The sequence below is a fragment of the Vidua macroura genome, chromosome 7, assembly GCF_024509145.1.
Source record: "Vidua macroura isolate BioBank_ID:100142 chromosome 7, ASM2450914v1, whole genome shotgun sequence".
In the NCBI taxonomy this organism is placed as follows: Eukaryota; Metazoa; Chordata; class Aves; order Passeriformes; family Viduidae; genus Vidua; species Vidua macroura.
Genome location: NC_071577.1, coordinates 12,902,861 through 12,929,861, shown reverse-complemented (window position 1 = coordinate 12,929,861; position 27,001 = coordinate 12,902,861). Strand labels below are relative to the sequence as shown.

General features: G+C 42.3%; 1 protein-coding gene across 1 annotated transcript in view; it reads right to left on the bottom strand.

The window, feature by feature from the left end:
• PLCL1 (phospholipase C like 1 (inactive)) overlaps positions 1-27,001 on the bottom strand; it is a 181,098-nt gene that overhangs the window by 15,926 nt on the left and 138,171 nt on the right. The window contains exons 2-5 of the mRNA XM_053981930.1: positions 22,411-24,882; positions 20,044-20,247; positions 10,356-10,431; positions 7,160-7,269 (exon numbers count right to left, since the gene is read on the bottom strand). Coding sequence (XP_053837905.1) covers positions 7,160-7,269; positions 10,356-10,431; positions 20,044-20,247; positions 22,411-24,882 — 2,862 coding nt within the window. The remainder of the gene's footprint in view (positions 1-7,159; positions 7,270-10,355; positions 10,432-20,043; positions 20,248-22,410; positions 24,883-27,001) is intronic.

Below are 27,001 nucleotides of genomic sequence, written 5' to 3'. Positions count from 1 at the left end.
CTTCTCACAGGCCTTTCCAGTGTTATTTTTTTACCCAAATAGGTGGTAAAGGCTGGAGAAAAGAGAGAAAACTGTGTGTGCTCCCTGGAAGAACAGAAACTATTAATTGCTTTGGTTCTGCAGGGGCTGTGTGTCACAGGGGAGTCAGCGCTGCTCCTCACAAGCACCAGCACTGCAGGCAGGTGAGTGCAAGCCCATGTGGGTCCCCATGCCTGGACAGATAAACACAGACTCTGCCTGATATCCATGTCTGGACAATCATTCCTTGCCAGTCAGTGAAACACTCCTGCTGTGACATTATTCAACAAAACCCCAGCAATAACTGAGTAACAGGGGACAAAGTCTCTTCTCTTTGTCAGGCTATCCTGGGACTTCACGCCCTACAGAAACTCACAGGACCATGAAGAAGATCATCAACAGCTGTGAACTCTGGTAATATTTGCTCTCTGCTTAGTCCCTGCTATTGCCAGCAGTTGGTACTTGAAGATTTAAGATTGTCTGGGTGGCCTTCACACACAAATATTTAGCTTATTCTAAATCCAACTTGTGTCCCGGAATTTTCCTTGGCCAAGAAAACAGAGACCTTGTCAGAAACACCATTAGGGCTTCAAAAACTCGCAGGGAACAGGCAGGTGCCTAGAGAGGTCATGCTGTACTTGTTGAGACCGCTCTCTGCATCCTCCCCGGAGCAATGCTCTGGCAGCATGGCTGAGGGCCAAGAATAACAGGATATTCCAGGTGATTAACTAATACTCCTGATGGACTGGGATTACACTCCTTTTACCCTAATACACAGTGTTGAAGCAACTTGAGAAGTTTCCATCACCAGTTACAACTGACACAGAGACTGTCTGTTGAAGAGCTCTGGTTCCTGCCCTTGGGCTTGGGCAAAACAAACAAAAAACAGTGCATTCACCATTTATGGAGGAGGTCTTTATCAACCAAATCGGTAGAGAACAGCACTCTGCTAGGTACAAGAAAGATCTGCCTATCCTGCCTAATAATCACATGGTTTGGTTCCTTTGGTTTACAAAATACACTGATCAAAACAGCTTGGCACGTGAAGCACAACACTTACACTTACCTCCTTATCTTGTATCTCAAGATCGTTCAAAGGACTCTAAATCTCCTATCTCAGAAAAATCTTACAACACCTCCACATACCGAAGAGCCCTGGAGCCTGTTCTGAGAGCCAGGAGCACAGACTTTGCCCTGGAACCAGCCCTGAAGCTGGGAGCCTCCTCTGCACTCACCACTGCATTCAGAGTACACAAAGGTCTGGGAACAAGTTGTGCTCCCATGTGGCTCCTCCAGACTCCTTCTCAGATTCAGTAACAAAAAACATAAATCTACCTCTTCCCTCTTTCCCTCTACTTTTAAATTAACTGCTTTCCAAGTAAGCAGGTTAGTATTTACAGGACTAAATGGATGTTGACCTTGATGGCCCTCTTCACCTTGCCTCTAGCACTCCCAGAAAGCCAGCTGTTTTTTATTGTCTCCTTTTTGTCCTTCAGTTTATGCGTAAGAGACCAAGCAGATCGAGTCACTATGTGAATCATTAGAACAGCTCTGCATTTCCTGACTTTTGCAAAATCTGCCACTCAATCACAGACTGACTGGCTCAGATAATCTCTGCTGGAGCTGGGCATGTCTTGGCATAAGGCAGCAGATCCTTCAAAAGTAGCCAGGGCACACAGTCTGGAGAGGTTTAAAAGTTTTAAACACTGCTCTTAGTTCAAAAGTTTGAACTACATCAGCAAACCAAATGCAAACAATGTGGGGACTAGAAAGCAGGAAAGACATTTAGTCTCTCTGGAAAAAGAGCATCCAAAATGCATTTCTCTAGATCTGGGTATGAGTGGACATGAGGCAAGTTGATACAGAATAACACACTGAGCCCTGCATTCAAAGGCAGGCATGAAAACTCCAAGCCACACAAACCACTCCTGCCTACTGCTCTTGCTGGACTATCACTGTCAGAAGATGACAGCAAATCACAAGAATTTGTTGCTAAGACACTATGGCTTATATTCCATATATTTTTGATGTTTCACAAATTGAGCACCAAAGTGCTTATGTCCACAAAAATATGCCAGGAAAAAGAGGGAGATATGGTATCAGGAATTTTTGGGGGTGAGAGGAAAGCCTAACTGACACTTAAGAGTGAATAAAATATATGAACATAGAATACAGCAGCTTTGTGTGGACTCATGAATCCATCATGCTTGAGATCTAGATAGCATAGATTGTCATGCAAATCCTTTAGCAACAATTAAATTATATGTGGCAGAACAGATTGTTACATTGTGCTTAACTACATGTAAGGTTCCTATGATTCTGCTGTGCTGCTCTGTTGTCCGCTCTGCAGCATGCCAAGGAAAAAAGCCATGGTTCATGTCTAACTGCAGGAAAATGGACTGATATGAAAAGACCCATATAAATATCTCAAGATTTTATAATACTGTAGAGAGTATCCATTCAAAAACACTTCCATAGTGCACTATAATAATCCTTAAATTAAGGCTGGGAATGAACCTAGTTCTTCCAAAGATCATCAGAAACTCTGTGTTTAAGGTGCTTTAGAATATCAATCACTATCTGATAAGTAGTTTTTCCTTCAAAAAGAAAACTGATACCTTATAGTGATGATAAATTCATCTCATTAGGTGAGGGTAGGTAGTCTGTACGTACATCTGTCAGAAATCTCATTTTTTATCTCTGCAAGTAGCCTTGAAGTGTGCATTTGGGGCTCTGCCACCCAAGTCAGAGGTCTGGGATGCTGCAGGCCTCCGAAGCAGCTGAAGGACATCATCCTGCAAAAGTGCTATTTCTGCACAATTCTGCTGCGTAAAATCCCATACACTAGAGGTAACATTGATCACAACCATATCATAAAATTGGGGATGCCTCCTCCAAAGAGAGAACTGCATTAGCAATTTAATAATTGTATGCCTTCTGCATTCGACAGACTTCTCAATATATCTAATCAGCATTCATTTAAATGCAGGATAATTAACAGATACACTCATGGATGAGAGCTGAAACAAGCCCTGAAAATGTAGCCACTTGATGTCTTGTGTCATGCACTAATAGTGGGAGTCCTAGTCAGACAGACTTAAGACAGCAGAGGAGGAATCTTATCATGGGGAGCAAAAAAAGATTTAAAAACACGTGTGCATTTCAGAGCAGACTAGAATCAAACATTTGAGTCTTTTGCCCTTCTGCAGAAGACCAAAACAGTAAACACCACTTTTACCTTCTTTTTCCCATGTTTTATCTTTAAATAAGCCAGCATGTTGGCATATTAACTATCCAGATATTTATCATCAACACAGGAGTACCTCTTGGTATTGTTTCTAGACTTCGTATGTGCTGACCCACCAAAGCACAAACAGCCCAGAAAAATCTGCCTGCAGGCTGTCAAAGCATGTCCATATGAGAGCAGTAAATCTGAATCACAGTCAACAGACTTTGTTTGACTTACTCGCCAGGTTCTTAGGACTCAGGCAGATCCCAACTTCTTTGTTCAAGTGAACACCTCCCGGCAGTCTGTGACAGTTTTTCCTCAGCAAGGAGAGTAGTTTTGCATGCAGGCTACAACTTTTCTCCCCTCAAACATTCTCAAAAACTCATATAGCAGTCATTGAATCAGTGGTTTGCACATGTGGACAGATGCTAAGAGTGCCTCAGTTACTGCAAAATGCTTGGTACAAGATCCCATGGGAGAGGCAGACAGTGGGCTGAAGAGCACCATGAGAGGTGGCAGCTAGCTCTGTCCTGTGCCAAGAAGGCCGGGAGCAGACCCAGCCTGGCTCTGCAGGACATCACCCACAGGTGAGCGTACCTGACTGAAAACCACCCAGTGCTCTACAGCAGCACTGAGGGCAGGGGTTGTGGCATCAGCTCAAGGTCAGAACTGCCCCAAGGAGGCTTCCCAGCTTCTGCCTTCCAGGCTCTGGTGCTCCCCTCTCTCCCAGCGCAGGCAGGAGGAGCTCACTGCAAAAGCAGCCACAGGAACCAGAGCAGAGGTGGCCCCGCCAGGCAGGCAGGAGAAGCACCAGCATGTGGGGAGAAACAAGCACGAGTCCATGCAACTACATAAAAACCTCTGCTCTGGGAAAGGGGGAGTCACCTGCTTTAAAAACAAGAAATACCTCATGAAAATGAATCATGATCTTCTGTGACAAGGGAGGGTCACACCAGAACAATTGCCTCAGCTGAGCTGAGCAGTTTTGCATGCCTGGTAGGCTGAAATTAAGGATTTCCTAATACCATGGCCCCTGTGAGGGGGTTAACAAAAAACTTCTTTCACTGCCTTTCCGTTCTACTGGCACTCAAATACAGAGAGCAATATAAAGACACAGAGCTGGTGCTGCATGGAAATAAAAGTTAAAGTGAAACTAAATTTGGGATCATAACCATTCCTGTAATATTGCTGTGAGAGCATGATTCTTCTGTCTAGTATACTTAAGTTATGCCTCTCAGTATTACTGACTGCGAACAGTGTTCTACACAACATGGAACCAAAAGAGGAAGGTGTGACATTTTATAAATATTGATGTCAAAGCTGACTTGTTAGACTGTCACCAAGTTATAACATCCATTCTTTTAGTGACATTTTTACCTTCTGGCAAACAGTTTGTCCTTACAGTGGGTATTACTAATATGTAATTAAGTTTATATAAACTAAGGAAGAAATTGACATACTATTTTTATTCACCTCTAAAAAGTACTCCAGGGCATTTTTAAACATGACAAATGACCACAGTTAGAATTTTTATAAAATACACTTTAATCTTGCAGTCTGTAGCTATTTAATGATTTTCCCAGTAGCAATTTCTTATTGCATCTCCTCTTTTATTCAAAGCGTACCTACTGCAATGAGTCTTTATAAAGAAACACATTAATTAAATATGTCTTGGCTTCACTAGCCTAGGAAAAGACTATTAATCATTTCACAGCACAAGAACAACATAAAACCTGTTATTGCTCATGGGCACCTCACACAAACTGACTCCTGCCACATGATGTAATTGCTTCCAACAACCCTGAGCACACAAAGAGGCTTTCTCTCATCAGCCATTCACTCACCCCACCTCATGTAAAACAGCTGATGCATTAGATGTTATGGGATATTTTTTTTTTCTTTTTCTTACAACCCTATAACAACACCTAGTGAAATATATTTGTAATGTCCACCCTGCCACTGGACATAGGGAAGACACCTATGGCTTGAGTGGGGCAGGGTTGTCAGTCTCTTCCTGCCAAATCCTCCTGAGTGGCTCTCACCAGCACTGAGAAGTGCTCAGTGCTAAAGAGGAGATACAGGTTTGTTATGGGCAGGGTCACTGAAAGACAGTATTTTTAAGGGGAAAAAAAAAAAAAAAAAGTCAAATTAGAACAATTACTGATTGTTTCATATCACATGCCTGAGGCACAACTTCATTCCCAGTTTTCTAATGTCATCCCTGAGCTGGACTTCAGTCAGAATGAAAAGATGTTTCATGTGCATTTCATGGATAATTGTCACAAACTCTGTTAATATTTTATTGTGTGAGAAAGGTAGAAAAGAAGTTGTGGCTTACAAATGAAACAAGTAAATTATTCCTTGACCTTGACTAGATTTTTTGAAAGCTCTTTTAAGTAAATTGACAATATGCGCTAGGCAGAAATTATTTTCCATGGAAAATGTTTCTTTGATCCTCTACTTGTACGTTCATTAATCATAGGTCACTCAGAGGTGCAAGCTTCACATTTGACAAACATCTAAAAAATCAAAACATTTAGAGTGACTCATTAGACATTTATTTTACCTAACACAGCAAAAGGTACTCAGATTAATGTTCAGAACTGCCTAGTGTGCTTTTGGGGGGGAGCAGGGGGATGACTCTAGCTACTAACCTCAATTGCTCTGTGTGGAATAGGTTATCTATTTAAGTCTGTAACTTTGAACTGGTTGACTTTTCTCTTCATGAGAGATCCCATTAACTGAGCTGACACTGACTCCATTCCTCACTTTTGCACTCTCTCATAGTGAATCAAGGTATGCAGGAAACCACAGGTGTTCCAGGTCTTCTCTAACCCTTCTTTACCACCAATGGCCTCTCCCAGAGACTTCTGCCCTTCAGCCTCTCTGTTCCCAATTCCTTTTTCCTTCTCCTGCTCAACACATGTTAAGTGCTCTTTCCAGCATCACAATGGTGACACATACATGTCGTATTGCTGTTGCATGCTACATTTAGGGGAATATTTGATGAGGAACTTAGTGAAAATTTCCCTTCATCAACTGGTTTGCTCTGGGATTTCAGCAAAAGCACTGGCAGGTAACAGGAAGATGCTGCCAGACAGGGCAGCCTGGGAGCTGGAGCAAGGGAGCAGCTGGGACAGAGCGAAGGGAAGTGTGATCTGTCAAAGCAAGGTGGGAAATGAGGCTGTGAAAGGTGTGAGCTGAATGCTAACAACCTGAATGCTTGGCTCAGGCCCTCTCCTTGTCTTCTGCTGAGGCTCCACCAAATCCTCTCCTCTTTCCATCCCTGGCTGTCCCTAGCTGTTTTGACCCCAGCTCAGCCACACAGCTACCATGACAATTTGTGGCTGGTTGATGCTAAGCCAGTGGCTAAAGCCCAGTGAGTAACAGCTTCACCCCGTGGTATGTCCCTGCACAGCCACCATGAAGGGGTGAAAATCCTCTTTTGGCTGTTTGGACAGCACTCCATTTTGGAAACATAATCCTGAAGGATCTACAATATTCCTCATGTTTTTTCTTGACAGCCCCTTCTGCCCCCTGTCCCTTCCCAGAGAGATGCTCCAGTTCTCATTTCACAAAATAAGTATTTGTCACACAGTGACCTCAAACAGGTCACTTTCAGGGTGCATGGGGTAGAACAGACAACCAAACCCATGTCCCTGATCATACAAACCATAAGCCATCTTTCCTCTTCTGTTCAAGGCTTAGATAAATTCCCTTCACAGCTTCCATATCAGAGGTGTAATTGATATATTTGATAAATAGCAATAAATGGGGGTAATTGATACATCCCATTAAAAAAAGAATAACGTGTCTTCAGAATAAGTAAGATGTACAAACAGAGAAGCTAAAAGAGCAAAGGTTTACTTATGAAGTTAATATGAGACAGGAGGTGGTACTTTCTGTGCTTACCTTCAGCACTGTGATATTCCATGCAAAACTCTCAATGGCTTTGCTTAATTTTCTTCCTTTCAAACCTTCTTTTGTCCCAAGGTTATGAAGCTCTTCATGGAATGCCATTCCTAAAAACACAGATTGCCACATCACTCAATGCACAACTGATTTTCCCTATAAAATGTTGAGTGAGCATTTTCAGTCTTGCAGCTGGGACTTCCTACAACCTCCTTCTGTGCTTTCCCCCCTTCCTTTTCTTTTTATTCCTTCATCCTGGGAGAACATTTTCCAGAATAAAGGTGCCACGTACAGTTTTGAGGTTGTGCTTCTACTTGGTTTGTGGCTTTCCTTGCCAGTGCTGGGGTTCCACACAGGCACTGGTCCCTGCACAGACACTCCTCCAGCACTTCTGCCTGCAGCCTGCACTGCTGCCAATACTGCGACAAAAGGCAATCGCTTGGCACTCTCCTTGAGCTGATGACTTTGCACCTTGGAAGGCTGTCAGACACACGTGGACGATACCTGTTCAGCACAGCAAATACAGGCTCCAATGCACATCTACGCATTAATCTTAATCAGTCATACAGAAAAGCCCTTGTACTCCACAATGATAAATTTCATCAGAAGCACATAACTCTAATCACAGGATTGCAACTCCTGCAGCATGGAGAACTGAGACTTCCAACCACAGCCCTGTTGCATTTCTTTGCTAGTTTCTGTGGCAAATGTGTGCAGATCTGTTGCTGGATACAAACATTCAGGAAATCTGGAAGCAAATAAAAAATCTTAAGGTATCCAATTAGCTCACCAATTTACAACATCTGTAGTGTATGCAACCATTTCTCTGAGTCTGGTGTGGATTGAGAGACAAAATGGAAAATGCTTGTGTTCCCTTAATTTGTACCTTACAAAGGCCAAACTGGCACTAAATAACTCCAAAGCATCTGAAGCCTACCCTGGCTGAACAAACCAAGCTCCATCTCCAGTTGTTTCATAGCTCTCCCTCCCTTAACACTTAAGGATAACTGACACTCATGAATTTGAGCTTCACTGAAAGGACATCAAAGAAATGCCAACAGAGAGAACATCTGTACAGTGTAGATGCAGAGGCAGCTTGGCAGGTGGCTGAAGGACAGTCCAAGCCAGGCTTGCACTCAGCACAGCTTGCCCAAAGCACTCCTGGAAGACTAACATTGGTTTTCCTTCCCAAGCACCAACTCCAGGAGCTCAATAACACTGAGGCTGTTCAACCCCACACAATGCAAGATTTCTCTATTGTTTATCTTCCAAAACTTCACCCACTCACAGGCTTTGCTTGTCAAGGCTAGCGGAGTTTCTGCAGTACATCCTTTGGAAAACTGTCTAAATAACTGCACCCCAAGCAAGATTTCCTTGCAGCTGTGCTTCATGCCAACTGATTTACAAATCATTTCACTTCAATTAGTAAAAGAATATCTTCAAATTACTTGTTTTGTCCTGGGAAAACATAAGAAGGCTAATGGATCTTAGCTCTGCGTGGACAGCCCTACCTTCATGCAGCATCCTTTTAGTTATTCTTCCCTCTGGACCTCACTTCTCCATCTGTAACTTGGATACAGCACTGCCCCAGAAAGGAGCCACAAACATTTATTAGGCTGCAGGCAGCAACACCAGTGAAAGCTTTTAACAGGGTCAGTCCTCCAGGCTGCTGCTGACCATTGTGCATTGGGCTGAGGCTGCACATTTAAATAAAACAACAATAAAAAACCAGTCACACAAGAACCAGTCTGGAAGAACCAGCAGGACCCTGAGGCACATGGAACCCACCCCAAAACAGGCTATGAAGCAGAGATCTGGTGGAACACATGTTCAAAGGAAGCAGCACTGGTAAAGGACAATGTCACAGGCAATTATACCTCTGACACCTCTTAATTTTGAGTGCTTCATCTCTCCACATTTAAAGTGTTAGATATAAATTTGCCTGGGTAACATTTGCAACAAACTAATTGGCAAATGAGCATGAGGAGGGATAACTCTCTCTTAGTCCTTTCCTCTCCCTAAATCCCATGGCTTCAGAGAAGCACTTCATATCTCTCCAGTTGCCTTCTCAATCAAAAATTTTAAGGCTAATAAAGCAAACAAAAATGAAAGAAGATGCAGCAGCAAACTGAAAACATTTGAAAATTTTCTCTTTTTCCAGGGGGAAGGAAGGAAAGGGGAACTGCATGGAACTCTGGAAATCAGTGTGGTGGCACGGTACTCCATGGTATTTTCCATACACATCTCCTGCTCACAAAGACTCCAGTGCCCAGGCAAATGTCATGGGTTCTTCTCTCTGCAAAGATCAAGCTGGGCAGAAAGGTGGCTGATGCTGCTGAGAGTCTACATAGTGTAGTGCTAAGTATTGCTCTTAAATTATACCTTCTAGACACCCTCCTGGTGCTGCATTTCCTTGTAACTGCCCTTTTGCTAAACCCTCTGCACACGATGAAGGCTTTTGAGGAATTTTATGCTGCTTATGCAGATACACAGAACCCAAGGCATGTCACAGCAACCCAGCCAGACACAGCCACTTGCCTCTTGTCCCTTTGCTACCACAATGCCAGCATGGCTAAAGAGCAGAGACAAGGTTCCATCCTGCTCTTGCACCACATGAAAGCAGTTAAATGCTACTGTTGAAACAGCTTCCAGTTTCTCCTAATTAAAAAAATGAATTAAAGTATTAACTACAAGACAGCAGTTTCATTCATTATTTACATGTAATAGAAGGAAATGGCTGTAGCCTGCATCACTTGCCAAATCCAAAAATGCCTATCTGAAACAACAGCATTTATAATTGTTGGGGTCCTGTGGGTATAGAAACCTCTTGCCTGCTCTGTGTTCAAAGGAAGAACTGAGCTAGAGAATGCACTCAGTAAAGGCACCATGCCTTCTCACCTCACTCTTTTTAATGCCTTTTCGGTTCATTTGACTAATTTAAATGCTGTCAGACAGTTCAGAGCTGTAGAGCAGATGGAGAAATAGCTTCTAAGGTGAAAGCTGAGTATTTTTCTCTGATCACACCTGCACTGCTCTTGGAAGATGAGCCTTCAGGAGGGTAGAGCATACCAGAGAAAGACCAGAATGCTCACTTACATTCAGGTGAAAAATGCTGTATTAGTCACAAACTGTAGAGTAAATTATGGCACGTTATTTCCCATCTTCCACCCAGAACTGCTCAATATAGATGGATTACCTGCTTTCTGGCACTGAACAATCTTGTCATGAGTGGTGTCTGCCGTCTCAATAAGAACCCTGCTCTCTTGAATCATCTGCCAAAAGAAAAAAATCAACATTACTAGGGTTTCCTACAACATCTAACACACAGAAAGTACAAAGGTTGAAACTGGAGAGGAGGTCTGCTCTGAGAGCAATATGATAAATATTGGCCTGATCCTTCCTTCCTATGGGGGCCTCCCAGATATGTATCAAGCTAAGTATCAGTTGCTCTGAAAATGTTTTGCTCCAAAAGTTAATGAACAGCTGTTTTACATCCGTGAGACACCACTGCAAACAATATGAAGGAAACACAAGTGATTTCAGAAGAAAGCAGATTTAGCAGACAAACTTCATTCTGAGTTCAACTAAGCCCTTTCTAACTGGTATTTTCTTAAAAGGGGAAATAAGTATAGTCCTTGACATAGGTGGTTATTAAAAATGTTACCAAGTCATGAATAGAGCTGATTTCCAGAGGTATTTAAACCTGTGCTGGATTTTATTCTACAGAACAGTTCAGACATCTATAGTAGTTTTTGAGTTTCTCCTCTGAGAAACTGAGATCCAAATCCTATCCTATCCTCAATATTTCTGTGGAAGCTTAACAGAAAAGACAACAACACAAAAAGTCAAAACAAAACCAAAAAATTCCACCTAAAACCAAACAAACCAAAAGCAGCAGTTTCAACAAGCCTACTCACAAGTTTCAAGAGACATCCCTACTTAGAATAGCCCATTAACAGCAAACAAATGAAGGGTCCATTACCTGACAAGTTTCCTGAGCCTCCCTACATGCAAATCCTATTCTCCTTTGATGGTAACAAGCCTCCAAAACCTCTCAGAAGCCCAGGCAAACAAGAATATTGCTCCATTGTTCTGTTTTGTGAAATTGCAAAAGGTGGTACATACATCTGTTACAGAAGGCAAGAACATGCTGTATAACAAACTGTGCCTGAGGATAACCTCACTGTCCTGGGATGTCCACCACAAACCTCAATCAAACCCAAACAGCACGAGACCAGTGCCAATTAGAAATGGAGCAAACTAAAGAGTGACTGCCTAATGTTACACCCTGAAATTAGAAAAATCACAACCCGAAAGCTCTGCCAAAATGCTGCAACTGCTAAAAGCCTCCCTGCTTTCAAATACGCTAAATGTGAAAACCCAAGTAGTAGGTTTCAATGATTTTAGTGGAAGACAGCATAACAGTAATAAATTAACACTTGCAAATTAGCACATCTTACTGTTTTAATTAGACACAAGGAATGAGAGACGCTTCCACTTGTCACACTCAAACGTCCAAATTCTGGAGGAATTTAGATCCAAATTTTGCTCCTCATCTCATCTTTATTTCTAATTAAATGCACTAAGACTGCATTTAACAAAAATACCTATGCCTTTCCTTTGATATAAAGAACAACACATGGAAAACAAAATCCATTATCAGCTTCACAGGCAGTGTGAAAAGCCTGATATACCTAGAGAGTGCAAAATTGTTTTTTAACAGAACACACCCAGTGGATATGCCTGAGATTTAAATTACTTTCGATAGTGTCCTTTGCCTTTCATTCTTATTACTTACTTGTTCATGCATCACATTGATTTTTTTCCTCTTTGATATTTTCACTTGTCATCTAGAAAGAAATGACAATTTCTACCCACTCTCTGGCTTTTCTGTACTGCAGCACATTATCCTTTTGTGCTGAAGGAGCCATTCAGCTGACAACTACAAATCCCAAAGGTTTGTCTGAGCAGTGAAGACAGTATGAGTCCCAAAAATCCTGCAAGTCACTGAAGAGGCAGCCAGAGGCCAAACATGCACCTCTTGCACATGCAGAGCTGGGGCCCGTGGGGCAGTGCCTGCAGTGGCCACTCCAGCCAGGAGATCCCAGCATCTCCATGGCTCCTGCACCCCATGTAGCCATCACCCTGGGCTTGGGTCCCCACTGGGTCTGTGCCTGCGCTTCCTACCCAGCAGCAAGGTTTGCCCTGTGAGGTCAGCTGCAGCCAAGCTGGTACAGCACATCCCATGTGTCAGACTCTCCTGTGCTCAGATCCCTCAAGCAGAGTGTGACTTGTGAGTTTTTTATATAAACACATGCATACATACATATATATACAGCCACAGGAAATTATCCCACCACACACAAAAAAAGCAGGCTCGAGAATCATGCAACTACTGGGCCTACTCCCAGGAGTTTCTGGTATGCCTGTTTAAGGATTCTCAGATATGAAGGTATTATATTCATTTTTTAAGAGCAAAGTAGCAGTAGGATGTCAGTTTTCACTTACTGCAGAGTAGGTAGAGCAACCCTCCACTCCTTTGATGCTAACATCAAAGTCTCACTACTTTCAGCTCAGCACGAACAATTAAAAACAGATCATGTAGCAGAATTTAACCTGTTCCCATCTTCCTATCTGCAGCAATCTTGACAAAAATAAGCAGCTTTTGTCCCATGACAAATCCTAAAAGTGGTTTCAGAGTTCCTCAGCTCAGTAACCAGGGTTAAAGGAGAACCTCAGTTCATCACCTGGCATCCTCCCTCACACGTTCTTCTAGGAAATATTGCACTAGGTAGAGATAATGGAACCCAAGCCAGTTATGAGGTCAGATTTTGGCAGGCCTATGGCACCTATACCACCTCTGATAACACAGTGTGCAGGATTCTATATCCCTGTGTATCAGGCCAGACTCTGCCCCCAACAACTGCATGTGCAGTTTCAGAGGGCACGAGATCCTGCTTCCTAAGGCTGCTGTAAAAGATGGCAAGAACAGGATAGTTGGGCAAGGACAAAGCCTGGGTGTTCACTTGGAAGAACAGACTGATTCAAACAGACAAGAGTGTAACAGGCAGGTAACTGCTATCCAGGAATGAAGTTGTAGCATGGGGTCATGGCATCTAGATACACTTTTTTTTTTTTTGTCACTAGTTTTGAAATGAGTCCATGATTTCCCAGTTTGAATCATTCCCTGTTCTTCCAGCTGCCATCACATCTGAAACCCTGCTCAAGGATGTCACCTACTTCTTCTAGACAGGACAAGAACCAGAAGCCCTAAAAACACAACATGGAAGGCTGTGAGATTTTCTGCTGGGAAGGTAACCCCATAAATCACAGGACAGCCTGAGATTTTCAAGGCCACTTTTGCCAAAACACATCAACCTATCTCAAAAGTGAAGAGTGAGCTTTCTCATGTTTCAGCATGAATTTCCATGCATCCTTCCTCTGCTCAGATCCACACTGAGCAGCCCTCCAGGCAGCTGTGCAGTCCCAGCCATCTGGCTGGAGCCCATCAAGATGCTGTTTAATGTCAGCTCCCAAATGGCAGCTCGCTTCCAGGAGTGACTCTCACAGAGCTAGAGATGTCCTACTCCCTCAGGACTCCTGTGCTCCACCAGAGTGTGCTAACTCCTGAATGCTGAGCTTCAAGGGATTACCATCCAAGTGACACTTACTGAAAAGCAGCCTTTAGAGGATGGATGTTGGTATCTGGCTCCACTCGGAGGGAGGAAATTTTTATCAGCTGCTGAAGCTGGCAGGATTTCTTGGGATAAGTTGCATTTTCCATGTCAGAAAGGTAGTGATAAACTTTACTGATTGATGTGTTTAATATAACTGGAGGGTTGAGGGGGAAATCAGACAAAAACAAGAATGAAAGCACACAAAACCCGATTCTGGTATAGAGAAGAAGTGTAAATTTGATTCATCTCAATCCACTTGAAGCTCTCTATAACAACCATGGTGGATTCTCAAAAAAAGCATAGGAAGGAGGTGCTGGCACAGACCCAGGAGTTCTCTCTTTATCCAGTATATGAGACCCAGGAAGTGAAACAGACCAAGGGTTGAAAACATAACTGACCTGTCTCACTTCACTTTGATATTCATGGAATATCAAATTTAAAATCCCAGTGCTTAGCACAAAGAACAATGCCTTGCTTTGTCGCTTCTGTTAAACTAAATACATTTTAAGTGAAATTTAAAATATCTTAATACTGAGGGCATCATATTACTCACATGAAATTAACAGGGTTATTTATTGCCTGTACTAAGGGCAGTTTAATCATAGGATTAGTACAAACTGAACAAAAGAATGTTCTTTTTACTTTAATGGACTCTTGTGCTAAAGACCAATTTCTTCTTTTCATTGTGAATTATTCTATAAACTGAAAAGGAGAGAGGAAATTAACACAGCAATCTCACCAAAAAAGACAAAAAAAGAGAGGAAAAGCTCCTGGTGGCAAATTAAAGTACTGCTCCTGCTGGAAAGATAAATGAGAAAAAAATGGACAGTTCAAGGAAACCTCTCATAAATATTCCAAAATTTAAAACAAAAACAGACTGAACATCAGACTAAAAGGAAGCTTTCTCTTAGGTGTTTCCTCATGACCATTGTCCCAGTCCTCCATGCCTTTCATTGACAATGAAGAGCTTTGCATGGTTATAAAACCAAAACCACAAAAAAAACTCAGAAACAAACCAAACCTACCATCAATCAAAAATGAAAGAGGTTACAAAAACACAACCAATTCAAAAAACAGCTGAAGAGAAAACTGAGCTCATGAAAATTTGAAGAGAATTCCCTTTAGCATTGAGTATTTCTTGTACACATCTGGGACAAGAAACAACCAAGCCATCAACTGTGTGTCAGCAAGTTTTGCAAGAAAAGAAAGATGGGTATGCAGTGCCAGGACATGGGCAAGAATGCTGCTGGCCACCATTCAGTCCCTCACCTTGTGTCTGTCCCAGTATAGTTCAAGCTGGATTTCGGTATCCGAGTCTTTTCCTGCAACAGCCCAGCATGAGAAACAGCTATCAAGGACGGTTACATGAGCTGGAAACATCTGAAACACCTTATTGACACAAACTGGAGAACAAACTGCATAAAATTCACCTTAAATTCCAACTTCATGTTCTCAGTTAGAAATATTTCTGGGAAAATATGGAATCATTGTTGCAGGACGTGATCTGTGCATGAAGACCAATCCTCTACAGAACAACAGGAGCAATGGAGGAAAAGAGAGAGGTCAGTTTTCAATATGCTTATGCTAAAACAGCGTAACTGAAGTACCCAACTGGAACTTTCTTCTCTAAGGGAAGTTCTGATTTGACTCTTTCTGGTTCTGTTTTAGAATGGACATGGGCAATCAGAGCAAGAAACTTTGAGAGCAGTGGGTGAAAGAACTGTAAGAAGCAGAGAAAGAGCAGGACTTTCCTTAACAAGAAGTGGAAAAAGAAACTAAGTTTCCCAATCAATGTCAAATTTTGGATGGAAAATTCTTTAAAACAAATACAGATTCAAGACAATGTCCATGTGCTAGACTGTGTTTGACATCAGTGCATTATGACACTTCTTTGGCAGTGGATGCTCTACTCTGCAATATCCCTTGTCTTCAGCTGCTTAAGAGATTTGTGAAAAATGTTCCTCTGGGAATGACTCTATCCCAGCTGAGGTATGAATTTCAGTGAAAAAGCTCACAAAAATCTACTTAGTCATTTTGCATTTACATAATAACTGGGAAAAAGGACTTTATTCTTGAGAATGTAGTCATGCCTGCACCAAGACAAGCCCAGAAAGACTGAATATGAAAGAGCAGCAGACAAAGACCAGTTCACCTCATACACATTTCAGCAGACCTCTGCTAGCATGCATGGACCAATACCCACGTCAACAAATCCACTGCCATTAAAATACCTCTTCTTATTTCCCATCAACCTCACAGATGCTTCTTGTCCTCTCAAAAATGCCCAATACATCTCCATGTTGGCCAAGATGTTCTTAACTACCCTGCATCTCTTAGCAGTACCTGCAGCCACCCTGTCCTTCCATAACTGTCTGCTTCAACATAGCAAGATTAGGCTTGAATACAGAGAAAAACATGAATGTCAATGTGAGTTTATATAACAAATAGCTTCACTGTTCAATCTTTTTTATACTTCTTGTTATTTATGATTTAAAAACACATAAAGATAACTTGTATGTCTCATTTTTCTTAGAAAAATTTCTGTATGCACATGACCCAGGAGATTGGGTAAAACCAAGAACATTTATTATCACTAGTTTATTGCTTTTGATTTTCAGATGATTCAATCATTTGATCTTGGAGGAAAATAATGCTTAACCAATAACTTAAATGCAAAGTGCACAAGTGTCCCTGAGTTCATGCATGCTTGCATCAGCACACAAATATATCATGCAGACATAGTAACCACAATCTGTTTCCAAACAATTCTCAACCAAAAAAAAAAATCCTAACTTCACAGGATAACTGCTTGCAATGAATAATTCAACCATCTGTCAGGTCCAGCTGGACCCCATCCCTTCTCTTCACATGGAGTAACTCATTCTTAGGTGTGATCAAAGAACACCCGCATTAATTTGACAGGTTGTGAGGCACGCTGCACATGCTGCCCACCTGAACAACCACCAAGGGGGAGCACACAGGTAGAGAGGCAGAGTGAGAGCCCTTCCTCATGTGAAAGGAAAGCTCTGAAGAACAACTCTAAAAGTGGCAGGGTACACCATGTATGTGGGAAGCAATGACAGCATCCATTCATGGACAGAATCCATTCATCACACTATGTATGGAATCAACTAAAGCTGTAAATTGAAATTAGCCATTCTACACTGTATTTCTGATCACTGACACACTTTTCAAAAAGGCTGTGTATTGTCAACAGTCCACCTTATTTTCTTGATTTTGGTAAATCATATTCCCTCCTCTCCTCTGCAGAAACTCCTATACAACCCAGTATTATCAATGAAACCTCTTCCTACATGAGACATGACCAACAGTACAGCTCCACTAAACCACTGCAATGCCACCATAAAATGAGGGAAACACAGTCCTGAAAAACTGTTCTGGTTCCTTAAACAAAGCACATTAAATTTTATTCTAATAACGTCTCTCTCAAAAGAAAATATTTAATGCAGAGCACAATAGTAAAATTAATTGCCCAGGAAAAAAACAAACAAACTGCACAAATGGGTCTTTGTCTATCTCACAGCTGACAAAGGCCGAGCAGGAGGGAACAGACAGTTTATTGTTTTCCAGATCATTGTGGCAGGTTTCTGAGCACTTGCACCTCCATTTCCCTGGACCCTCAGCCCTGTTTATGCCCCATTAAGCACATAGGCAGAGTCTATACTTTCCATGGTAAAATAAAAAGGTATATTCGGTTAGCAATTTTCTCTAAGGGGGAAAAATTCTAACACATGAGGGCTGTTTTTATCAGAAATTATTTTCAAAGCAGGCTTTTCAAAGAATGTGTCACATGTAGTGTTTTCAGAGGTGGTGAGGAAACATTTACCCAGCACTCAAACTCCCTGTGCTGTGGGGCCCAGTGAGTGAGGCAGACCTGCAGTCACACTATGAGATTTAGGGTCAAACTTTTTCCATTTTACTGTAAAATGAATTAAGAAGTATAGCCTGTTCATACAAGAGACAGGCCAATATAAACAGATTTTATTTTATGCATTTAAAAATGCTCTTAGGCCTTTTCATTCAAAAAGCACTTTGAAGTGAAGAGACATGCAGCAAGCACTTGTGGATCCAGTTCCTTGAAGTCATATTTATCAACAATATAAAAGGCTGAACTATAACATATCTTGAATTAAAATTAATAAATAAGCTAAAATATTTTATATTGCTTTCCACCAACATCTCCTTGTGTTCTCATTTGCACAAAAAATATTAAAAAGAAATACACACTGGATTATATGAAGTCATTATATAGCAAGGAGAAGCCCCTTGTCAACATTGAAAATGCAAACCCCTTCCCACACACACTGTGATTTCAAATATCAAGATTAATAGAGACAGTTCATTTATTCAAACACAGAAAAGGCTAAATAGATTTCAATATTCTGCTGCTGGCATTGTCTCAAAAGGCAAACATCCAAAATGTAGCAAAACCACTTATTAAATCCAGCTTTCTTTTTCAGAAGTGAATAGTTTTTAAAAAGTAAGAGGCAGTAACAGCCAAAGTGGGTAAAAAAAAATAGTATCATGTTCTCCTTAACAGAACTATATCTCAAATCAATCCTTGTGTAGGCAAGACACAACTCCCTTCTCTCTCTCTGTGATTTTGAACTCTTTGCACGCTCTCTTGACATTCAAGTTACATTTTCCCCCATCGGAGACAAATGTGAGAACAACCATTATTTAAAACAGTTATACAAGTGTTTCTGTCTACATCCAAAAGAGGCCTTTCACCTATTTAAATTGAAAACTGTTTCCAAAGTACAACAAGGCCTTGAAAAAGTCCCATGTGTACTTTTCAGTATATAATTACAAAGATAAGAGATGACACATTCCTTTTGGTAAAACTCCATTAAGCAGGCCTCCAAAGACAGAAAAATCTCTTATTTATGTGGTATTTGCTCTTTCACAAAGACATGAGACCATGTAGCAAATCTACCCCAGAAAGATTCCATCTAAAATAAGGCAATCAACTGGATTTGCAAATCCTTGTTCTGGTATTGTTACAGCTGGCATTTTATTACCATAACTTTATCATTTCCAAGTACTAGAAACTATTTTGGAAGGAACCCAGGGATTATTTCAGAGTACTTTTAGTATTTCTGTTTTAATCAACATCAGTGTCTTCTCCCACCCCACAAGCCGATTTTCCCTTGAGAAGTGTGTTATAAAGGCAAAAAAGGAGACAGGAAGGAGGTGGGCATTTGGCACATTGAATAGTTGGTCAAAGATGCGACCACTCTTTGCAACACATCAGGGTCTCTGCAAGCAATTTGATACTCCCAGCATTATTCACCATTTTATTCCTTATGAACACAAGCTGCAGAAAAAACTGCTGTCCTCTGAACATGAGTCGTGATTCAGCCTGGCTGCCACAGTGCACTATTTAAGTCAGGCTTGGCAGAACTGTGCATCTTGCTATCGGTTGCTGCAGACCGCCAAAAAGGTTGGGAAGCAGCGGGCACCCCCACGGCCCAAGAGGCACAGTGTGACAGCAACTTCTCATGCTGGAAGTCACGCACAGCTGTTGCTCAGTCACCCACAGCAGTGACATATGTCATACAACGAGCAGCAGCACTCATCTGGAACGATTCCAGCTCGTGCCTCTACATTTGTGTAAGCATTCCTGTACCATACTGACCTCTCCTTCCCCGTGCAAGAAAATGGGGATTTTAACCTTCCCTTCCAACACTGCCATGCCCTCCCCAAGAGCAACACTGGCTTCATCTGACAGGGACAGGGGCAGTACTTAACAGTGCTGCTGCGAAGTGTAGGGAAAGGGAGGGCTCAGCTTTGCCTGGGAACTCCCATGCTGCAGCTCCCTATCTACTGGCCTTGTGCTCTGCTGCGGGGAGGCCAGTGAAGGGCAGCACACAAATCTTGCTGCTTCCCAAGGACAAGGGCTAGCAGTGCCAGTACAGGCTGAATTGCCACTAGTTTTGTAAACAAAGTCCTCTTCAAATGCCAACCTGTGCTAGCCACAACCGTGTTTAAAAAAGGAAACAATAACAAAAAGCCCAGTGTGGCACTGTGGTGATTGAAGGCCAACTTGCAGAGCCGGAGTCATTTGAAGAGCCTTGTTTATTGTTTATTTAACTGGAACATTTGGGCGTGTGAAAGCCAGCGGGCACAGCCTGCCCCATTCACAGCAGCGGGGAAAGGCAGAGGTAGCAGTGCTGAAGTGCTTACCAGGTCATACGCTGCCAGGACCTTTTTCTGCACATCGGGCACGGTCCCCAGAGGCTCCAGGTAAGGAAAGGTGTCCTTCATGCAGAGGGCCACCGAGGGCGCGTTGTCGCTGCTCACGAGGCGCGAGGACAGGGTCAGGATGCACTGCTTGAGGCTGGCGATGGGCGGCAGCCCACACAGCTCCTTCACCGACACCATGGCGTTCTGGGCAAGGGACACAAACACTTCAGCACGTGTGGCCACTCACCATTCAGCCCCCCCTGCCTGCCATTACCTTGACAGGCCTTTCTTCTTCTCCCTCTGATGGGAGGCAGTGCTATCCCACTGTTCACCATCCCCAGGCCCTCCATGGACCATGGGATTCCATCTCACACAGGAATTCCCTGCCAGCCCCATTCTCTGTCCCGAAGCCAGCTCCAGCTTTCTTCCAGGCTCAGGCATCCCAACTGCCAGCTCTTCAGCTACTTTGCATTGCAAATCCAGCCCTAACAGGGACACGTTCTGGTCTCCAGCATATTAAACCATCAGCCTAAAATGCTATTTCTCTTCCCAACTGCTTAGACTCCAATCGCTTTTGATGCTGTAATCACTTTGTTCTCCCATCATTATCATCCTCCAGCAAGAACAAGTTTGACAGACCTTGTATTTCCCATGGGAAAGGCAAGCAGGAAAAACTCACTTTGTGTTCAGCCTAACATTATCACATCATAAAGAAACACACACACTCTTTCCCCTTCATAGGTCACATGTAAGAAAATCAATACCGGATATACAGGTTCAAATTAAACTGACATGCCAGAATTTATTTATCAGGTCAGAGGATATACAGCTGACATGCACCCACCATTCAGCTTCTTGAGTTGTACAAGGAGTGACCAAAATGCACAAAACCCAAGTAAGATATTATAACAACCCATACCTTGCAAATGTTCCTCCCACAACTTGCTGAAAAAAACCCAATAATGAGACAATGCCTGGCTAAGTTTTTCTCATTAATTAAATATGACAGCATGCAGTTAAATCCAAAACTCTGTCTTTACACAGCATTCCCCAGAACATGATCTTTTACTGAACTTTTGCTTGGAAGGCACATTAATACTGTTTCTGAGTCAAATTCAGAGAATTTTCATTTATATAGTTCATGTATAGTGCCTGACCTAGACAGAAGATGGAGTCAGCAGTTCAAACTAGTTACTTTCAAGGCCTGAAGGAAAGGAAAGGCTGGGAAGAGTTTCCCATTCTTAAAAATATGCTGAGACAATTCCTTTGAGAGTGATTTAAAGCTTATGTCATTTTGTAAACTTTTCCAGCTGTCAACGTTTCATTTGATTTAGACTCCATCCAGAAGAGTGGGGTCAATAAAGTGCTATATGTTTTTCTCCTGTTTTCAAAAGAAAAAAAAAGAACTGTTTCTGTATCTTTACCAAGGAGATAGCTACAGCTGATTCCAGCCATTTATTACGAAAAAGTCATTGTTTAATGCAACTCAGTTTTGTTTCTAGGCAGTGCTTGAAGATCAGAATTGAGTTGTCCTTTAATCAACCCCCAGTCGCTCCCACCCCAGAAGAGAGCACTGGGGACATTCTTGTTTGGCTTTGCTGCCACTTCACATCCTGCCAACCACCAAGGTCTAACCCAAGCAGTTGTGACAGTGCTGTGCACCTGGGCCCTGATGCTGCTGGCCACAGCAGGCTCTGCTGCATGCAGCAGCATGGACAGAGTGCCAGGGGACCCTCTGAGCCAAGACACGGCACTGGTGTCCGTGCCAGCCCTCAATCAGCCAAGACAAAACAGCTATTCAGCAGGGAGGAAACTGCAATCCAAGTGGCATTCACTGCCTGTGTTGAACATCTGCAGCCCTGGGGCAAACAGTGGCAACACACACTCAGGAAAACATGCTGCTCTTTGCATAGTGGGCTCCTTTGGTGTACGTAAGACCTTAATGACACATTCACTGACTGCTTCTTATATTTCACCAAAGAAAATTAAGAGCGTAACTCCCACTCAATTACCAAAACAAAAGCTTGTTGATGTTTTTTAGAACCAGCGAGGAAATACAGTATTTGGGACCAGAGGCAGGGAACACAAATGTACCCTCAATTCTGCTTTCTCAGGAAAAGAAAAATCAACCAGTAAAACATGTTTGGAGAGGGCACACTGATTTTTAAAACATTTCTGCCTAATCCCACATTTGCTTTTTAGTTAGCACCTGTAACTATCAGCCTGCCAATGTCCATTTAAAGGTTGACAACAGCTGTGGGTGTGAAGTTTCACCAGCTTCCACCAGCCTCCCCTAGCAGCAGCTCACACCAGGACTTTCACTTCCACATTCAGGACTCACCAACACATACAATGGAAGTCTCATACCTGCATATTTTCTCTCATGTCAGTGGCCTCTCGCAAGGGATGCACTGCCAGCTTAAAGATGTCATCGATAGTCTTGAGACCAGTGTTCCTCAGCATGGTGTACTCCCTTGCTTTCTTCCCTATCCTCACTGAGAGGCTACGCTTCTGTGCCTTCCCACCTCCACTTCGGTTGGTTATTGCAATGTGAACAAAGAGGGTAACGTGCTCCATGATATCACCAACAAAAGAGCGCAGTGGGATGTGCCTGTATCCGGGCTGTAAGCACTCCAATGGGATGGTGTACTGTCCTATGAACTCATCCCCAATGTAGTCATCATCCAAAACAACAAAGCGGATCATGGCCAGCTCCGGTAGATTGATCTGGAACTCAAAGCTTTCATCAAAAATAGGGTTGTCACTGTTCTGCTGCACAGTTTTAGTTCTTTGTTCGGTGCAGTCTGCAGGAATCCCATGTATTTCTATGCAGACATATGGGTCTATGACATCCCCTTTTGCACACGCACCCTTGGGCTTTGGAAAATTCTGACCACTGATAATTTTGACATGTAGGACCTGTGGGGAGACCCCAGGAACAATACCCTTGGTATTTGCGCTGAAGTAAGACACTTCGTCACGCATCACTGAAGGCCTGAGAACATACCCGCATCCCCCGTTCTGTAGAAACCAACCAGTGTGTAGGTCCATCATGGGCCCTGGGGTCTGATAGTTCATTGCAACTATCTGGCAACCACAGTTCCAAAAATCTTGAGGATTTAAGTTACTGGAGTCTATCCTCATAGCACTGGGGTACACCCTGGACAGAAACTTTTTGTTGTAGTTAACAAAATCTTCAGGGTATTCATTTGCAATCCGACTGGCTTCTGCCTCACTGAAGGAGCACATTTCCCAGTAATTTTGTGATTTCATGGATGTCTCAAAGTCTTTGTACTGGATAGATTTGCATAGGGACACCAAGTCAGATAACTCCTTGCACAGCCAGATCAGCTTTGGTTCCCTCGAGAAGTCCTCTGACAGTCTTCGGGATATTTCAGCCTCTTCATCTTCATCTGTGACCTCTCCTTCTAATACATCCTGGTCGCAGGGCAGTTTCTTCCCCTTCACAATGATCTTCATTTTCAGTTTCTCGGGTGATGGGAGGTAGGCTTCTGAGGATAAAGGTGTCTCTGTGTACAGTTTGTTTCCAAAGATTCTTTTCATGTGTTGCACCACCACCTTCTGCTGCTGTACAGAGCAGTGGTTCCCCAAGCATAGAATAAGAGGGTATTCTGAGGCAAAGAAGGCCAATTTGTTTATTACTTCGATGACATTTCGAAAGGCAAGTGGCGATGTCATGTTGTTGCGGTTACAAATAATGGGTTCATTATCTGGGCCGTCACAGACGTCCAGTTCAATACTCCGGCAGCTCATCTTTAAAGCTCTGACATAACCATTGATATCAGCCGGCCCTCTGAGCTGGTCTTCTATTAGATATGTATTGTGGGATGCATTGATGTAGTAATGTGACAAAGGCTGTGTCATGTCTTGGACAATTTTTTTGTGCTCTGGGTCAAAAATATCACATTCTGAGGACAATAAGTATTGAGTAAATCCATCAATTGCAAGAAAACCTTTCAACCGCCCTTCTTCAGAAAGCTCGTACCTGCGTATAATATCTAGACACATTTCTTCTGTTATGTGGGCCACTCCTTGCTCAGCCTCTAAAAACAGCATGAGGTCATTGGCATCCAGGTACTCTTTGTTTTTGGATATCTGCACAAGTAAGAAATACACTTCAGGTCTTGTGCAAAGTTCACTGAACGCTTCACAAAATTCTTCTTTTGTTACTCGTGTTGTCAGTTTCTCTTTGCTCTTTTGAATTTCCTTAAATTTTAATCTAATCTTTGACTCCTTTAAGGTGGGGTTAAGCTTCTTTATTAGCTCCACAGCTGTATCTTCTAACATTATGCCATTGCCATCGACGTCTGCTGCTTCGAACACAGCTTTTAGCCAGGCAAACCGTGGGGTATTATGGCTGCTTTCCATCAAGTCCAGGGGTTGTTTGCTACGAGAAACTAAGTACCTTAATCCTGATACCCAAATATTGGCCACATCAGCTGAATTGGCAACCAAGTCAAGGGACTCATAGTTCTCACCATGAATTATTGACAGTGCACAGTCCTCAGAAATCTGATCTGCAAGCCCATTATTCCTGAATGTCTCTGTGTTCTTCCCTAGTCTGATTTCTTTTATAGCAGAAATATCAAGCTTGGCTTTGTCCAGATCCTTCTTGGAAGGCTCCCAGCGAAGAGCCTGCAGGTCAGGATCCAGAGTAAAAAAGCGGTTATAAATCCGGGAATTTGGACGAACTTTCTTCAATTCACACCCAGCCTGCATAAAGCTGATACAGTCGCTGGCACTGCTTATTTTCTTCTCTGATGGCATGCTGCTGAAGGATACTGTTTTCTTTCTTCCACATTTTTGGTTTGAAGGATCCTGTGGAATAATTACATTAAAAAAAAAAATGAGCAGGTTTTCTTTGGCCATTCCACAAGTGCATAAGTAATAGAAAAGGTACATTTATGTAAAGATAATTAACGTTTTTCTGAACCTCAAAACACAACATCTTATTCCTTCCCGTGATTCAGTTCCCTACTGAGCTATAAAATATACTGAGCTATAAAGTGACTTGATTGACTGCAGCATTAGAGATAGCAAGTTTTCATGAGTGACATTTGCAGCTATTAAACTGTCTTCCAGATCTCAGCAACTTGCTACAGCTGTGAGGAGGCAGTATCCAGTTGTATACATTATGTCCAGTTTCAATGCAGATATATCACACTGTCTTGTCTCCCCAGTTGTTTGGAAAAGTAGTTATTCTGGTCATTTATTTCTGTGTACAACAACTACAAAGCACTGCAGGAAAATGGCCAGACAAGAAATCCAAAACCTTTCTCTTTAGGATATATATTCTAACTCCTCTTGAGAAAATACACAGCCAGACACGTGATTGTCTTTTCAGTATCAACTACTTCTTGTAAACCCTGACTACAAAGCTGTCTGTAATGTTAGTGCAGCAACTAAACTTGAACCTTTCCCTGCATATTATCAGTTCAAAACATCTCACCAGAATTACAACATATAAATCATTCTTTTCTCTGCATGATTTCCATCTACCCCATTAGTATGTAAACTATCCAACAGCTACCAAAAATATTTCTAAAACAACAATTAAGACTGCAATTAATTGTGGAAGACTTGTTAAAATTTCTTTACCTCCTATTTCCCTAGCCACTAGCAATACTTCCTTAGTTCTCTGCCTTCTGTTGTTGAAGGGACCTCAGCTGCCTTGATTTTAAATGGAAAAGGAGCCCCAAGGCAAGGAAATGTTGATGCTGGGACTAGGCACTCAGCCCTCCACCCTGCTGCCTCAGGCCCAGACATCAGACTGCACCAGGCACCAGCTTCCCAACAGCCCCTGGGGATCTGCTTTGAGACGCCAAAACCCCTGACTCCCAAACCCTCCGCAGCCTGGACTTCCCTTCCCGACCCCAGCAGCTGGTTCCTCTCAGCTGCAGCTTACCTGCTGTGTCATTCAACCTGCTCAGGCAATACTCCTCTGCAAACCCTATGAATAAGCCCTGCTCTAGCAGGGCCCCCTTTCCACCCATCTCTGTCCTTTGATGCTCCACACCATCTGAGCAGGACCTTGTGCAGCTCCCCAAGCCACAGAGCATCCGTTTTGGTGCTCAGAAGAATCTCTCTATTCTTTGTTTGCAAGTCTGTATAGACACTTTCAGCAGATTAGTCAGTATGAATGTTTCTACAAAACTGCTGTTGTCATTCACTCACTTCATTCAATAACATCCAAAATATTTCCAAACCCCCAGGCCTCTAACTACTGAATTTAAAGGCATGGGATCTACTGGGAATAAAATTAAGACCTCTAAACATCTTATGACAAAGATTTCTCATTAAAGTAGTACAGAGACTTCTAACAAGAATAATTACTCTTGCCATTTATTTAGTACTTATTATGAGAATGGGTCTCAAAGAAACAGGAAGAAAGTCAATGAAGCAAGTGCCTCAGGTCAGCTACTTTTTAAATTACAGTTTTATGCTAAAATATTCTGTTCCTGCATTAACATACTGTGTTTTAATACACAGCATTGGTTATGAACATCTTCAGGCAGTAGATGCTAATGAATACAAACAGATGTAGCAGATTACTCCATGGGTTTCACAAGAGCCTCTTCTTTTTTATTTCCCTATGTTTACAGGAGCAGTATTTAGACTTAAGATTGATGATTAATTAGGATTATTTTCCTCATATAGTTAGATGTATTAACAGCCTTGGAATCTGCAGTGAATCGTTCCTTGACAGAGGTTCCTCAGAGCCAGACCTGGAAATCTCATCAGAGCAGCCCATCTGATTTATCTACAGGTCTGACATTTTGTCTTAACTAGGGAGGCACGAATGTTATGTAAATATTTTCTGCAAAAAATAAAAGGCATTTATTTTTAGTTCCAAGATATCCGTGTCTTTTGATCAAAGCAAGACAGGGAATTAATCAGCCATTTTTTAGATATTCAGGTGGGGGAAAAAAATCTCCTA